This window comes from Paramormyrops kingsleyae, chromosome 16 (genome assembly GCF_048594095.1).
Source record: "Paramormyrops kingsleyae isolate MSU_618 chromosome 16, PKINGS_0.4, whole genome shotgun sequence".
In the NCBI taxonomy this organism is placed as follows: domain Eukaryota; kingdom Metazoa; phylum Chordata; class Actinopteri; order Osteoglossiformes; family Mormyridae; genus Paramormyrops; species Paramormyrops kingsleyae.
In genome coordinates this window covers 12,056,636-12,070,191 of record NC_132812.1, presented here as the reverse complement: position 1 = coordinate 12,070,191, position 13,556 = coordinate 12,056,636, and the positions used below count along the sequence as shown (strand labels likewise).

The 13,556-nt window shown below is 54.2% G+C and overlaps 1 protein-coding gene across 6 annotated transcripts in view; it reads left to right on the top strand.

Annotated features, from left to right (window-relative positions):
* hdac4 (histone deacetylase 4) overlaps nt 1-13,556 on the top strand; it is a 90,618-nt gene that overhangs the window by 60,337 nt on the left and 16,725 nt on the right. For all 6 annotated transcript variants that reach the window (XM_072700919.1, XM_072700915.1, XM_072700916.1 and 3 more), the window contains 12 exons: nt 362-478; nt 718-916; nt 1,052-1,245; nt 2,705-2,893; nt 5,044-5,230; nt 5,844-5,977; nt 6,838-6,940; nt 7,903-7,949; nt 10,541-10,648; nt 12,534-12,589; nt 12,797-12,884; nt 13,063-13,182. In XM_072700919.1, the coding sequence (XP_072557020.1) occupies nt 362-478; nt 718-916; nt 1,052-1,245; nt 2,705-2,893; nt 5,044-5,230; nt 5,844-5,977; nt 6,838-6,940; nt 7,903-7,949; nt 10,541-10,648; nt 12,534-12,589; nt 12,797-12,884; nt 13,063-13,182 (1,542 nt within the window). The remainder of the gene's footprint in view (nt 1-361; nt 479-717; nt 917-1,051; nt 1,246-2,704; nt 2,894-5,043; nt 5,231-5,843; nt 5,978-6,837; nt 6,941-7,902; nt 7,950-10,540; nt 10,649-12,533; nt 12,590-12,796; nt 12,885-13,062; nt 13,183-13,556) is intronic.

Below are 13,556 nucleotides of genomic sequence, written 5' to 3'. Positions count from 1 at the left end.
CCCCTTCTCCGTAGTCTTCTGGCTTTCATTCTTATCTGCTGCCCTGTTCCCAGTTTCATGCTACATTCTGTGTAAACGTAATAATGGATTGCCACACACACTTATCAGGAGCCTTGGGGCGCTATAAAAAAATAAATTCAGTTGTTTCATTCAAATGTTTATTGAGAGTGGGTCTGGCCAATGTAGTGCTGCCTAAGAACGGACATGGCTGATGTCCCGAGGACTCGCACTGAGCGACGTGAGCCTTGAACCTGCTGGAGGGCGTCTGCAGACACGTCCACTGGGTGCCACTCCAGCCACACCGGGTCATTGACCTGCCCCTCGTTTACTTACCTCTCCGCTCTCTGCTGCCCCCTTCCAGCCGTCCCTGGCCCAGCGGCTGGTCAGCCGGGAGGGTGCTGTGAGTCAGCTGTCTCTGTACACGTCGCCTTCACTCCCAAACATCACCCTGGGTTTGCCTGCCACCGGCCCCTCCAGCGTGAGTCTCTCTCTCTCTCTCTCACTCCCAGCCTGTTCGTGCACATTGGCTTTCAGCGGAACGATCTTTAGACACCATGTCTGTCTAGACAGTGAGCACTGCATGTTGCCTTTAACCCCCGGAGGCTGAAGGAGCCTAGTGACGCATATCTGAGCCTCAGGATGATATAACATTTTGTTTTGGTTTGACTAAGGCTGGAATGTTACTGCCCCCCCCTCCCCTCCCCCCCCACCACACAGGTGGCCTCCGGCCAGCAGGACGGCGACAGGTTGGCGATGGCTGGCCTGCCCTTGTCCACACCCTTCATTCCCGGGGCCCACCTGCCCTCTTACCTGAGCGCCTCGGCCCTGGAGCGGGACGGCTCGCCGGGGCATAACCCCCTCCTGCAGCACATGGTCCTCCTGGAGCAGTCGGCTGCTCAGGGCCCCCTAGTGGCAGGTAGGTGCCATGACCGCATTTTTCGGGGGCTGTGGTAACTGGTGATTGAAACCCCGCACCCTTATAGAGAAAAAGCCAGGGAGCTTTCTGGTGCCCCTGTCAGAGGTCAGAACGCTTGTGCTCACCGTGTTGCAGGCTTGGGCACGCTGCCTCTGCAGTCGCCCTCCATCCACAAGCTGCGGCAGCACCGGCCCCTGGGCCGCACGCAGTCGGCCCCCCTGCCCCAGAGCGCCCAGGCTTTGCAGCAGCTCGTCGTGCAGCAGCAGCACCAGCAGTTCTTGGAGAAGCACAAACAGCAGTTCCAGCAGCAGCAACTGCACATCAGCAAGGTGGGCCCCCCCCCCCCCCCCCGAACAATCCCTCTCGGCTGGAAGGTGCTGCCCTTGCCTTCACGGTTCACATAAGACAGATGGGGGCTTGACCCCCCCCACCCCCACCCCACCCCAGTTTGTCCCCGAGGGTGAGGAGACTCCCTGCTAGGTTCATCTGATCCGCTGTTGCCAGATGTACATGGATCGCACTTACATCAGCGTGTCTGACCGCTCCGACGCCAGATGGAACGCGCCAAGGGGCGGCCAGCGCGGTCTTTAATGGCGGGTTTGTCCCGGTTTGTCAGCGCGGTGTGAGTTTCGGAGGGTAACGTCGTGGGAGTGCTGTTTCAAGGTCCAGATTAGCGCCGTAATCAGGCCAATGGGGCCAGACAGCTTCCAGCAGGCTGTTTGGACAATGCCGTGACTCTGGGGGGCTTCAAAAAGGGCGTCATTAAAAGTGCCTGAAAAGAAAAGGGCGTCCCATTATAAGGCATGAAATGCAGCAGCGCCGTACATCTCTCGTCGTGTCCTGTTGTATTTTTAATATTGCTCTTTCTGGTTTGTTTACGTCGGAGTGTCTAAATCTTTCATCACGGAGGCCGGGACCCAATTTCCCTGCTGAATACGAGAGCGTGAAGGTGGAGGAGGGGTGGGGGTGGCAGGGAAGAGGGGGGGTTGTTAGTTGATGGGGGCAGTTTGAAAAAAGAAAGGCTTGTTTGGAGAAGAGGACAGGGATGAGGCAACTGGCGCAGGCTCTGACGTCAAAGATGTTCCCTTGGCTGTGAGCCAGGGCCCCGCGGGACTGCCAGCCCTGGCTCCCGCCCCGCGCTCCGCGCTTGATGTGGCCGCATGCCTGTCATTGCCACGGCTACGGCGCTGGGCCGCCACCGATCGGCGGGATGTGCAGGGGGGGGGGAATGGAATGTGTTGCTCCCCACGCCCCACCCCCCCCGACTCACACTCATACACACACACACGCCCCCGCTGCTTCTCTCCCTTAATGAGTTTGAGTGGATCGCCCGAGCGAAGCCCGCAGCGTTCCGGCGTGTTCTAATGAACCCGTAGTGCTGAGTCACCAAAATGCAGGACACGCCCGCTCCCCAGCCCCCCCCCCCCCCCCCCACTGGATTACGGCCGGGTTTAGCTGGTAATATGGTAATATAACCCGTTTTTTTCAGGTTGAACGATTGACTGCGCCAGGATTTGGCTGGCAGGATTAGGAAAATCCTGTCGTTTCTTATAGTATCGTAGCCCCCCCCCGTCCCCCACACTATTTGGGGTGCTGTCTCTATGACGACTTACCGCAGATACGGTACAGTGAAAGTACGGCGTTCCCCCCCCCACCCCTCTGGGTGAATGGTGAAACCCTTCTGGGCCTGTGCAAACCTGTGCTGGTCCTGTGCCAGTTTTACGCAAGGGGCCAGGGCGGGTAGTGGTTCTCCGTAAAGCTGAGCAGTGCGACCTCCTCCTGCCCCAGATGATGACCAAGCCCAGCGAACCCAGCCGGCAGCATGAGAGCCATCCGGAGGAGACGGAGGAGGAGCTGTCAGAGGCTGAGGGCCTGCCCAGGGGGGTCACCATCAAGCAGGAGCCCCCTGAGGAGCCAGAAGAGGAGCAGCAGCTGCAGAGGGAGAGGCAGGCTGAGCAAGAGCTGCTCTTCCGGAAGGTAGGAGGCACGGGCTCTGGCGATGTCATCACACTACTTGGGTGTGGCTCAGATGACATCATCACAGTGCTAGAAGTTGGGCTCAGATGATTTCATCACAATGCTAGGAGTGAGGTTATGGTGATGTCATCACACTGCTAACTATCTGACTGCTCTTATTGTCTTTATAAACTTCGTAATATCACGTTGATGTCTGATTTGTCAAGTGGTACCTGTCAGCTTTGTAATTAAGATGCAGTTTGCTTAGGTGTGTGTGTGTGTGTGTTTGTGTGTGTGTGTGTGTGTGTGTGTGTGTGTGTGTGTGTGTGTGTGTGTGTGTGTGTGCATGCGTGTGTGAGCCCATTTTGCGGGCATGGGGAACCATATCGTTAAGATCCGTTTAGGAATAACTGCAGCCGCTGAGCCGTAGCAGCCTCACCTCCGAGCGACTGCGGGACTCCTCCTCAATGAGGCTGAAAGACACCGGGAGCAGAGCGGTTAAGGAGCCCTTGTCGGGGGGTTTAGTAGCAGGCACATGCGCACAGATAGCCCCCCCCCCCCACCTCGTAAAAGCATCACTCCCCTGCACTGCAGTCGAACGTGATTGAGTTTCACCAGGGGGCAGCAGGCAGGAATCTCATTTCCCCAGATGAGTTTCCTGGATGGGAACGGTGTGTTCTCTGTAGGAGATGGAGAGAGCAGGAGAGAGAGAGAGAGAGAGATGGACAAAGAGCTTTGGAGGAGGAGAGAGATGGGGAGAGAGAGCTCTGGAGGTAGAGAGAGATGGGGAGAGGAAGAGAGTTTTGAAGAAAACGGAGGTGGGATGATGGAAGGAGAGATGTGGAAAAAGACAGATGACTTAAGAAGGATGGGGAGAATGAGTAAGATTTGAGTGAGAAGGAAGAGATTGGGGAAAAGGAGAGAAAGAGGGAAGAAAAGAAAGGCAGAGAAATGAGGGAAGAGAGGAGGAGACGGCTTAGAAGAGAGGGAGAGATGACAAGGGAAGGAGAGAGAGAGAGAGAGGGAGGCAGGAGGGAGAGCCAGAGGGGGAGAAGGAGCAGATGAGTGACCCTGCAGGCTCATCCCCCTCTGCTGACGCTCCCATCCTGGGTCACGGCGACCCCTGACCCCCCCCCATGGTCCACTGTCTCCAGGGCGACTGGTACCCACTGACACCACGGCTTGCCCTGATATGGTCCGATCTTTAAGGACGTGGCTGGGGCCAAGGACAGTGCACAAGGTCCCCCCCGACGGGGCACTCAAACCGACACCCAGCCCTGCGAAAATGGTTTTCCTTTTCCCTCAGTGTGTTTTAAGGTAGATTAGCCGATTTTGAAAGTAATAGAAATTATCGTGTCCTGTATTAACAATCACAGATGACAAAATAATGGCTCACAACTTGACAACCGGTTCTTTATGTGGTAAACTGCTGAATAGTGGGGGGTGGTGGTGTTTTCCTTATATACTCATTCAGTCTTGGTGGCCCTAGGTGTCCTGGTGATTGGATGGGCAGGAAGATGCCGTACCCAGAATGCACTGGGGCTGGGGCTGGGGCTGGGGAGCACTGGGGCTGGTGTTTGCTACGCAGCCTCTACATATTACATGGCTTATTCTGCCAGTAGCTGGGGCCCTTGGAGCCGTTATACCAAGTGCCTCCTGGCCCCTGGCCAAACGTGCATCTGTCTGCCGTCAAGTTATTTTTTAAATTGAAAAATGTAGTATTTATCGAACAATCTAATAGCGTGATTATTTAACATTTCCTTCCTGAAGAAGAGATCAGCCTGTGAAGCGCGGTGCATTGGGGGAGGGGGGTACTCTCTAATTGGATTAATAGCCAATTCTCTGCTGGTGCTCATTGGGGGGGCCCGCCCTGCCTTTTCGCTTGGCTGATTTGAAGCCGCATCAGAGAAACTTGCATACCCTTGAATTTGGACGTCTGTGTCCCTGAGCAGCAGGTTATTTAAGAGCCCTGGCTTTCTGCTACAAGTGGAGAGCGCCCCCTCCTGGCCACTTAAATTTTTTTTTTTTTTTTTTTTTATGTAAATTGTTTAGATTCCCTCTGTCACTAATGGCTACGTAGCCCCCCCCCTCCCCATTTTAAAGGGCCGGCATGTTTTTGGTGCGCCCGTCGGTGTGCATCTCCTGGCTGACACGCCTCGTCTTGTGAGCAGCAGGCCCTGCTCCTGGAGCAGCAGCGTATTCACCAGCTGAGGAACTACCAGGCTTCCATGGAGGCAGCGGGGCTGTCAGTCCCCTTCGCGGCACACCGGCCCCTGTCACGCGCCCAGTCGTCCCCGGCCTCCGCCACCTTCCCTATCGCCGTCCCGGAGCCGCCCGCCAAACCCCGTTTCACCACCGGTGGGTATTTTGCGGACTCGACCTCCTTCCTTGCTCTTCTCCTCCATCTTCATCCCCTGTTCTTCAGGCCAGGCGTTCCTCCCTGCAGCAGGTGGCACAGTGTTTGAGGTCATGGGTTCCGCTGACGGGCCCCCTTAACGATTCTGGCCGCGTTAACAGGGTGTTGGGCACAGACAGGAGGCTGAGGCTGAGGCTGAGGCTGACCCCAGCCCAGATGCCCTGTTTTCCCACCAGCAAATGCCCATTAACGACTCATCGTCTGGCAGTAGGACGTCCGTGGTCTCCACCACGCCACTCTGCTTGATGTTTAAATATTTTAACGCTGGTCCTGGCGGGAGCCGATGTCCCTTTCACAGCGTCAGCGAGGACACGTGTCCCTCTGTATTGCTCGTGTTTTATTTTTATTTTTTTTTAACCCGAGGAACACTCCAGCTGGCCCTGTGCCTCTGTGATTAATGTGTTCCTTCTCGGAGAACTAATCAATTGTCCTTGACTGAGTCCCCCGACCCCCCCCCTCCCAGGGGCAGCGTTGGGTTTGAGAGGGGGCAGTTCGTACATGGTCGATTCTAACTCCTCCTGTGTCTGTGTCTGCATGTGTGCGCATTTCCTGCAGGACTGGTGTACGACACGCTGATGCAGAAGCACCAGTGCATGTGCGGCAACACCAACACGCACCCGGAGCACGCGGGCCGCATCCAGAGCATCTGGTCGCGGCTGCAGGAGACAGGCCTGCGGGGAAAGTGTGAGGTAATGCGACGGGGGTGGGGGCTGGTCAGACTGCGCAGTTTACGGTGCCAATAGCTAACCAGGATATCAGGAATGTTTAATCTTCTTTCCCCTTCCTTTTCTCTTTCTCACAGAGAGTAATATTCTTGGTGTTAACCTATTAACAAGCAGAAAGCGATTGAGAACAGTCAGTTTCTTCCAGAATGATTCTGGTGTGGGCTAGCGGTATCTAGCTAGGCACGCAAACTTTTCAGGGATGCATTATTATCCCCACCAGCAGAGGGCTCTGTTAATCCATGAAACACAGCATTCGCCCTGATGTTTTCCGTTGATCTGCCGCCCTGGTCTGAGATGAAGGAGGCTCTTACTCAGCACGAGTAGGAAATGTCCACTTGTTTTTGAAAGGCCCTTAGACGAGAGATAAGCGAGTTAAAGGTTAACGACTTGGCAAGCCCACCGCTTATCGCAGTCTACACCTGTTCCCTCAGATTCCTTCCTGCTTTCATTATGGAGCATCATCTCGATCTCCTGTGACTAAACCCCGTCAGATGGCTTTAATCTCTCCCATCGAGCCTTCTCTAATTTGTTGTGTTGCGTCAGTACTGTTCATGCTTAATTCCCAGCGGTTCCTAACAAACAAATCCCCCCCCATGCAACACACCACCTCCGGAGCGGTTTTCTCTGGTGTCCTTAAATGAATCTCTGCTTGTGTTATAACCCTGCCAGGCCTGACTTCACAGTGCCCCCTACAGGGCGCATACAAAAATTGTCTGGCCTACTGAGGGACAACAGGATGTCAAAAGTGCAGTGCAGTGTAGTGGCTTCACTCTCTCTCCCCCTTCTCTCACCCTCCCTTCGATGATGACCCCCCCCCCCCCCAGTCCATCCGCGGTCGGAAGGCCACCCTAGAGGAGCTGCAGTCTGTCCACTCTGAGGCCCACGTCCTGCTCTACGGCACCAATCCGCTGCGGCAGAAGCTGGACAGTAAGAGTCCCCTCCCCCGCCGTTCCACTCAGAGATGTAGGGGGTCATTCCGTTTGTCTTGGGGTCATTTTCCCCTGACCTTTCTGGCAGCTGTATTTATACCGATCTTTTGCTCCTTTCTGGAAAGAGCTAAGTGGAGGGCAGTGTGACCAGATGATTGAGTAAAAGTCAGTCCAGGAACTCGAGCTTTTCAGGCACACTGGGGTGGCACTACCTGAAGGGCCCGGTCCGTGGTGTCGTTCCGACCCATAATACCATCTCTGGCTTTTCCTCCAATGTGTCTCAAATTCAGTGTCCTTAGCTGCGCTTCTTAAGCACCAGCGCCACTGCCTCCCGAGGCCCGGTCTGCCTCCCGAGGCCCGGTCTGCCTCCCGAGGCCCGGTCTGCCTCCCGAGGGCCGGTCTGCCTCCCGAGGGCCGGTCTGCCTCCTGAGGCCCTTGTCTCACTGCCAGTAACAAGCTCACGTGAATTATTATTTTTTTGGTTCCATGACTTGAGTCTGCAATAATCAGGCCACCCCTGCCGGTGTTTAGCCGTAACCGGGCTCCTGCCTCGCGGCTCTGAGTGATCAGGACTGAGATATCTAGGAGCTCGTTTCTCATCTGGTTACATGAAGGTAGTGGAGCGGGGGGGCAAGTCACTGGGTGATTATGGCCGCTTTGTTCTCGATGTGAAGTAACCGATACATATCGATAGCGTGTTTATGTCTGGGGCGGCGTGACCCTGCATGATGTGCTGGGGTCAGATGCCACAGTGACACGAGTTGGGGGGGGGGGGGGGGGGCGCAGTGCTCTTGAGTCTGTTTTCACAAACTGTGTTGGCTGCATGTGAATGGAGACCCCCACTGGGTGGCGTTGCTGTGCCTGCTGGAGATTGGCCATAATGAGGGAGATGGAGGGGGGGCCCCACCTGGGACTCCCCAGCTAACAGCCTCTGCCCTTTTTCTGTACTCCCCCTTACAGGTTCAGTGACACCCATGTTCGTCAGGCTGCCCTGCGGCGGCATCGGGGTAAGACTGGACTTTTCATGTGCAAATAACACCCCTACCCCCCCCCCCCCCCCATTCCAGCGGCAACAAAAACTCGCTTTGCTTTCCGCCGGGCGGGTAATTGTGTCCAGATGTTTTCTATAAACAATCTGTGTGCTAGACTGGGGGGGTAGGGGGTGCTCTTTGTGTGTCTGTGTGTGTGTGCGCACACGTTTTGTGTGTCCCTGTGCACCACCTTTGTGCTGTTTATATATGTCAGGGTGTGTAAGCATGTGTGCGCTGCACATCGGTGTTGCGTCCTGCGAGTGTGCTTGTGATATGTGCGCGTGTGAGAGTGCATATCCTGTCCGAGTTGGCATGTCCAGGTACCACCTCCCTGTGTCGGCTTCCCCCCCCCCCTTTAGTCTTGGCTTGCTGTGTGCCCCGCAATTCCCAGGCAAAGATCTCAATGGAAGCCGAGGTGTGGCAGGGCAGGGAGGAGGTGAGCTTTGGACAGGGACTGGGCAGGTATTGCACAGGTACTGGGTGGGTACAGAGCATATCCAGGGTGGGTATTGTGCAGGTAACGAGCAGGTCTGGGACAGGTACTGGGTGGGAATAGGGTAGTTACTGGGCAGGAATAGAGTTGGTCCGGGGCAGGTAGTGGGCAGGTCCAGTGTAGGGGCTGAGCTGGTAAAGGGTAATTACCTGGGACAGGTCTTGGGCAGGTACTCGAGCAGGTCCGGAGCAAGTACTGGGCTGCTACATGGACATGTCAGGCTCATACTCATCGTGTTATAAGTTTCTGCAGCTTCATCTTGCTCAGACTCTCAGAAAACAGCTGTGTCATAGTAAATACGTTTCACAGAGATGGCTGCCAAAGAAAGAGCATCAATGTTTCAGAGGAATTTCACTTAAACCATCAACAGTCCATCCTCCTAGGCATGCACCTCCTCCAGCGAGTGCATGTCTCTCCTGTCTGCAGTCCTTAGTGTATGTAAGTGGATTTTAGGCGTGTGACCTTGTGAGCGAACTAGTGTGTGTGTGCATATAGGTGTGTGTTAATGCATGTGTCTTTGTGTGTTTTGGGACTGGGGGGGTGGGGCGTGCATGATGGACCCCAGAGCTGGGCCCCCACGGGGCTGTGCTGGTGAGAATCAGACGGGCCCTGCACTTTCTTATGGAAATGGGGGGAAATTGTTGTCTTCCTGACTCCGCGCTCCGAAAATGACCCTGTTAGCGTGAGGATACGCTGTGTTTCTTCATTCCAACACGCGCTGCCCTTGTGACGCCTGCCCCCGCACCTCCCTGGCCCCTTATTTGCCTCGCCTCACTCTTTCCCACCCCCCGTTTTTTCCTTCTTGTCCCGCAGTCCTTTTTCGTGTCAGGAAAACGTGCCACGGTCCTGTAATGTGTCACACGGACCAATTTTGGCCAGACATTCAAAGACTGCAGTTTTTTAAACAGCCCCCCCACCCCCTGGCCCGAGGTGCGATACAATTTATAGATTTTTGAAAGACGTTTCCAGGGGTAGGTATGCATCCCCATCGGGCTGGATCTGTCCCTCTTGTCAGCTTGTGGCCCCCCTCACAGATATTTTTGACGGTCCTTGTCATGCTAAAACTGGCCTGGTTTCTCTTGACATGCCTGTGAGGAGCCAGCGGTGAAATAAACACCCCTTGAGTTTTAGCCTCATCGTAGCAGGTTACACTGCCTCCCCCCCCCCTCCTGTGGCGAGATGCCAGGTCGCTGGGTGTGGTGTCCCCGACCGCAAGGCTCAATTAACCCTCCAATGTTTTAGCATTCGGCTAACTGACCCGGCGAGTCGAATGAAAGTGGTCTGTTTTATTATATCTTTATCAGAAGGGGTCGTCTCCCATTCTTAAATATCCCATAAAGAAACTGTAGGGGGCGCAGCAAACTTTGACCAGCACGGAATGACAAATGGCGGCCAGCCGCCCACCCACTATGCCACAGAAAGATGGCCGCTCTGCCCGCTAGCTCTGGGTGTGAAGGGGTCTCCCCCAAGCCCCTACTGATGGCGTCAATAGCTAATAGCTCCAACAGCTAATTTCTGACTAGGGGGGCAGGCGTGCGGGTGCATAATAGGGTCTGGCCTCAGGCTACCTGATGAATGGCCAGCCTCTCGTCCCACTGGGATCTGCTCCACCTCCGAATGTTTGGTCTTCACGTCGGGAACCAGCAGCCCCCTTGTTTGCTCCCCCCCGGGCCACGGTGGTCCAGAAAGCAGAGACATACACCAAACATGGAGCCCAGGCTTTGTGTTTGTGTGTTTTTTCTGAATAACCCCTGACCTCACGTCTGTGGCTGACGGGGTGGGCATCCGTCCCCCCTCGTGAGAGCTGTGGGCCGAAGTTGTCCCTCTCATTGTGTGGACATCATTTAACATGGCTAAAGCAAACTGCCGAGTACAAGACCCCCCCCCCAGCTCATTCACACCTCACACATTCCTGTCAGAATTATTTAAGTACCAGATCCAAACTGGGATTCTCGTTAAGGAGTTAACTGTCCCACCTTTCTTTAGAGCTGCTCTGAGTAGTGTGAACAGTATCCCTTCATCATGACAAAACTCTCTCTGTTTGTGTGTCTGTTTGTATGTATCCGTGTGGCAGGTGGACAGTGACACCATCTGGAACGAGGTACACTCCTCCAGTGCTGCCCGTTTGGCTGTGGGCTCCGTTGTCGAGCTCGTCTTCAAAGTGGCGTCTGGAGAACTAAAGGTGAGGTTACAGGGAGTGAATCTCAATACCACGAATGCAAAGACCACACTTGTGGTCTTGCCTTCCAAGAATGAACTCATTCAGAGAGGATGCAACTAATGTATCATTTATATTTGGGGTGGAGCAAGACCAACATCTGGGGATTTTTACTGTCCTCGTTTACTTTTGTTCTTAGTATTGGAACTGGTCTTTGGCAATGGAAGGTTACATAAATCGCGTACATGAAAACACAAATACAGTCAAGTACGCATGTTGAGATCTGAGCCGACCCTGGCTTGGGTCTGACCATGTAACACAAAGTCTGAGCTGCACCTGGGTTGAATATGACCTCATGACAGGAAGTCCGAGCTGCATCTGGCTTGGGTCTGCCACATGACAGGAAGTCCGAGCTGCACCTGTTTTGGATCTGACCACATGACAGGAAGTCCGAGCTGCACCTGTTTTGGATCTGACCACATGACAGGAAGTCCAAGCTGCACCTGACTTGGGTCTGACTGTGTTACAGGAAGTCTGGGCTTCACCTGGTTTGGGTCTCATTTTGTAACAGGATGTCTGAGCTGCACCTGTTTTGGGTCTCATTTTGTGACAGGGTGTCTGATCTGCACCTAGTTTGGATTAACCACATTGCAGAAAGTCTGAGCCATTCCTTGCTTGGGTATAACCACTCGACAGGAAGTCCAAGCCATACCTGGCTAGGGACTGATCCGTGTAACAGGTAGTCCAAGCCACACTTGGCTTCGGTCTGATTGTGTGACACAAAGTCTAGGCTACAATTGTCTTGGGTCGCACCGTGTGACAGGAAGTCCGAGCCACACCCAGCTTGGGTCTCACAGTGTGACAGGAAGTCCGAGCAGAACCTGGCTTGGGTCTGACCACATAACAGGAAGTCCAAGCAGAACCTGGCTTGGGTCTGACCACATAACAGGAAGTCCGAGCAGAACCAGGCTTGGGTCTGACCACATAACAGGAAGTCTGAGCTACACCTGGCTTGGGTCTGTTTTTTTTTTTTTTTTTTTTTATCATAAAATGGTTTCTGCAGGCATCCTGGTTGGTGGTGGTGTGCCCTGTTCCTTTACGGGCTGGGTTGCCAAGGTGACTGCAGCCTCTGCCCGGAAGTGGCTCTTAAACTGAGGAATGTGTGGGCGTGGCCTCATTAACACCATCAGTCGGGGCTCCTCCCCAGGCAGGTCCCTCATCACATCGTTAACTAGTGGGAATCAAACAGAACTGCGTTCATTAGCCTTTTTTTGCAAGCCAATACATAAATCGCGGTGCTTTGTAGTCGCCGGATGCAGTGGTACCGACCCAATGAATTGATTTATGGTGGTCCGTTCCCAGATGGTTCTAGAAAGATCCAGCTGATCACGTATTTCTCGCTGAAGCTTTATTACTGTGGTGTTATTTTTTTTGCCGGATATCTCTGCCAGTGTCCGGTTTTCCTTCTCCTCCTATCCGCGCCACTCTCGTGAGTTGCCATGGTGATCGAGGTGGCGGACCCAAAGGAGAGGTCAGGGGCCACGTACCATTCCCGACAAGGGCCGCTGTGATTTGACATGGGAATCTGCAGGGGTTTCTTGCAGTCTTGCTGCTGCCTGCCATACAGAGGGGTGTGGCCACCACTATCACTTGCGATCAAAAAGTCCCCCCCCTCCCCAGACCATTACCTTTAGTTAAAATAATATCCTTTAAGGGGAGATGGAAAAATAACACAAAACAGCTGCTCTGGCGTGGTTAGAATGGGGGGGCCCTGTTCACCGTCCGTTCTGGGGGGGTCCCAGGGGTTCAACTGCTTTGTTGCTGGTATCTGGGTTCAGCTGACAGACCGTCGTGATTTCTCTGGGAGGGGCATTGCTGATAACATGCCTGTTTGCTGTCTTGTTTCTAGAATGGATTCGCTGTGGTGAGGCCCCCAGGGCACCATGCTGAAGAGAGCACTCCTATGTAAGTCAGCTTGGGCCAGAGGGGGGGGGGAGCAGGGGGCAGCTCTCTGGATGAATTCCTGTAATCCCTGGTCAGGTGGAGGGACCTTCAGCCAAAGTGATGACCAGGGGGGTGCTGTGACGAGTCTAATCGGAAACCCTCCAGCGGGCGATGTGTATAGAATGAGGCTTTTTGACTGACTTTTTGCCCCCGCCCCCCCCCCCACAGGGGATTCTGCTACTTCAACTCGGTGGCCATTGCTGCCAGACTGCTACAGCAGAGGCTCAGTGTTAGCAAGATCCTCATCGTGGACTGGGTGAGTTTGCACAGAAGTCCTGGGGGAGGGGGCGGAGTCCCAAGGAGCTTCCACCTGGCGACGGCCAGATCACCCCACCCCATCGCCCACGACTCCTGGCAGAAAGTTAACATTGCCAGTCCTGTTTCCTGGTTCCCATTCCCGCTCCTGATCTTCATCCATTCTCATTTTGCTGTAGGATGTTCACCATGGCAATGGGACGCAGCAAGCCTTCTACAGTGACCCCAATGTCCTGTACTTGTCCCTCCATCGCTATGACGATGGCAACTTCTTCCCCGGCAGTGGCGCCCCCGATGAGGTAAGGGGTCAGAGGTCACTTTGCCCAGATCTGATGGGGCTCATTCGGTGCCAGTGATTTGTGTCACGACTCAATAAAGTAAATGGACTCTGTCCCTGGGACGGTATTGGTATGAGACTTGGCTTAGGGAAGAAAGGCCTGTATTCGGAGCCAACAAAATCAGTATTTTTATTCTTCATTCTCCAACATACAATAGCTCAACTCACTATAGCCCCCCCGAGAGCACTGACCAAACTTGGAAGCTCATCTTGGAGTTGAACGATGCAAGCTAAAACCTGGTCTTAGTTTGCAGTCTAACGTGTTGGTATTTATTTAATCTGACTCTAACGTTTTACTGTTGAGTTCTGCCTTGTTCACTTTCATGATTCATGTCT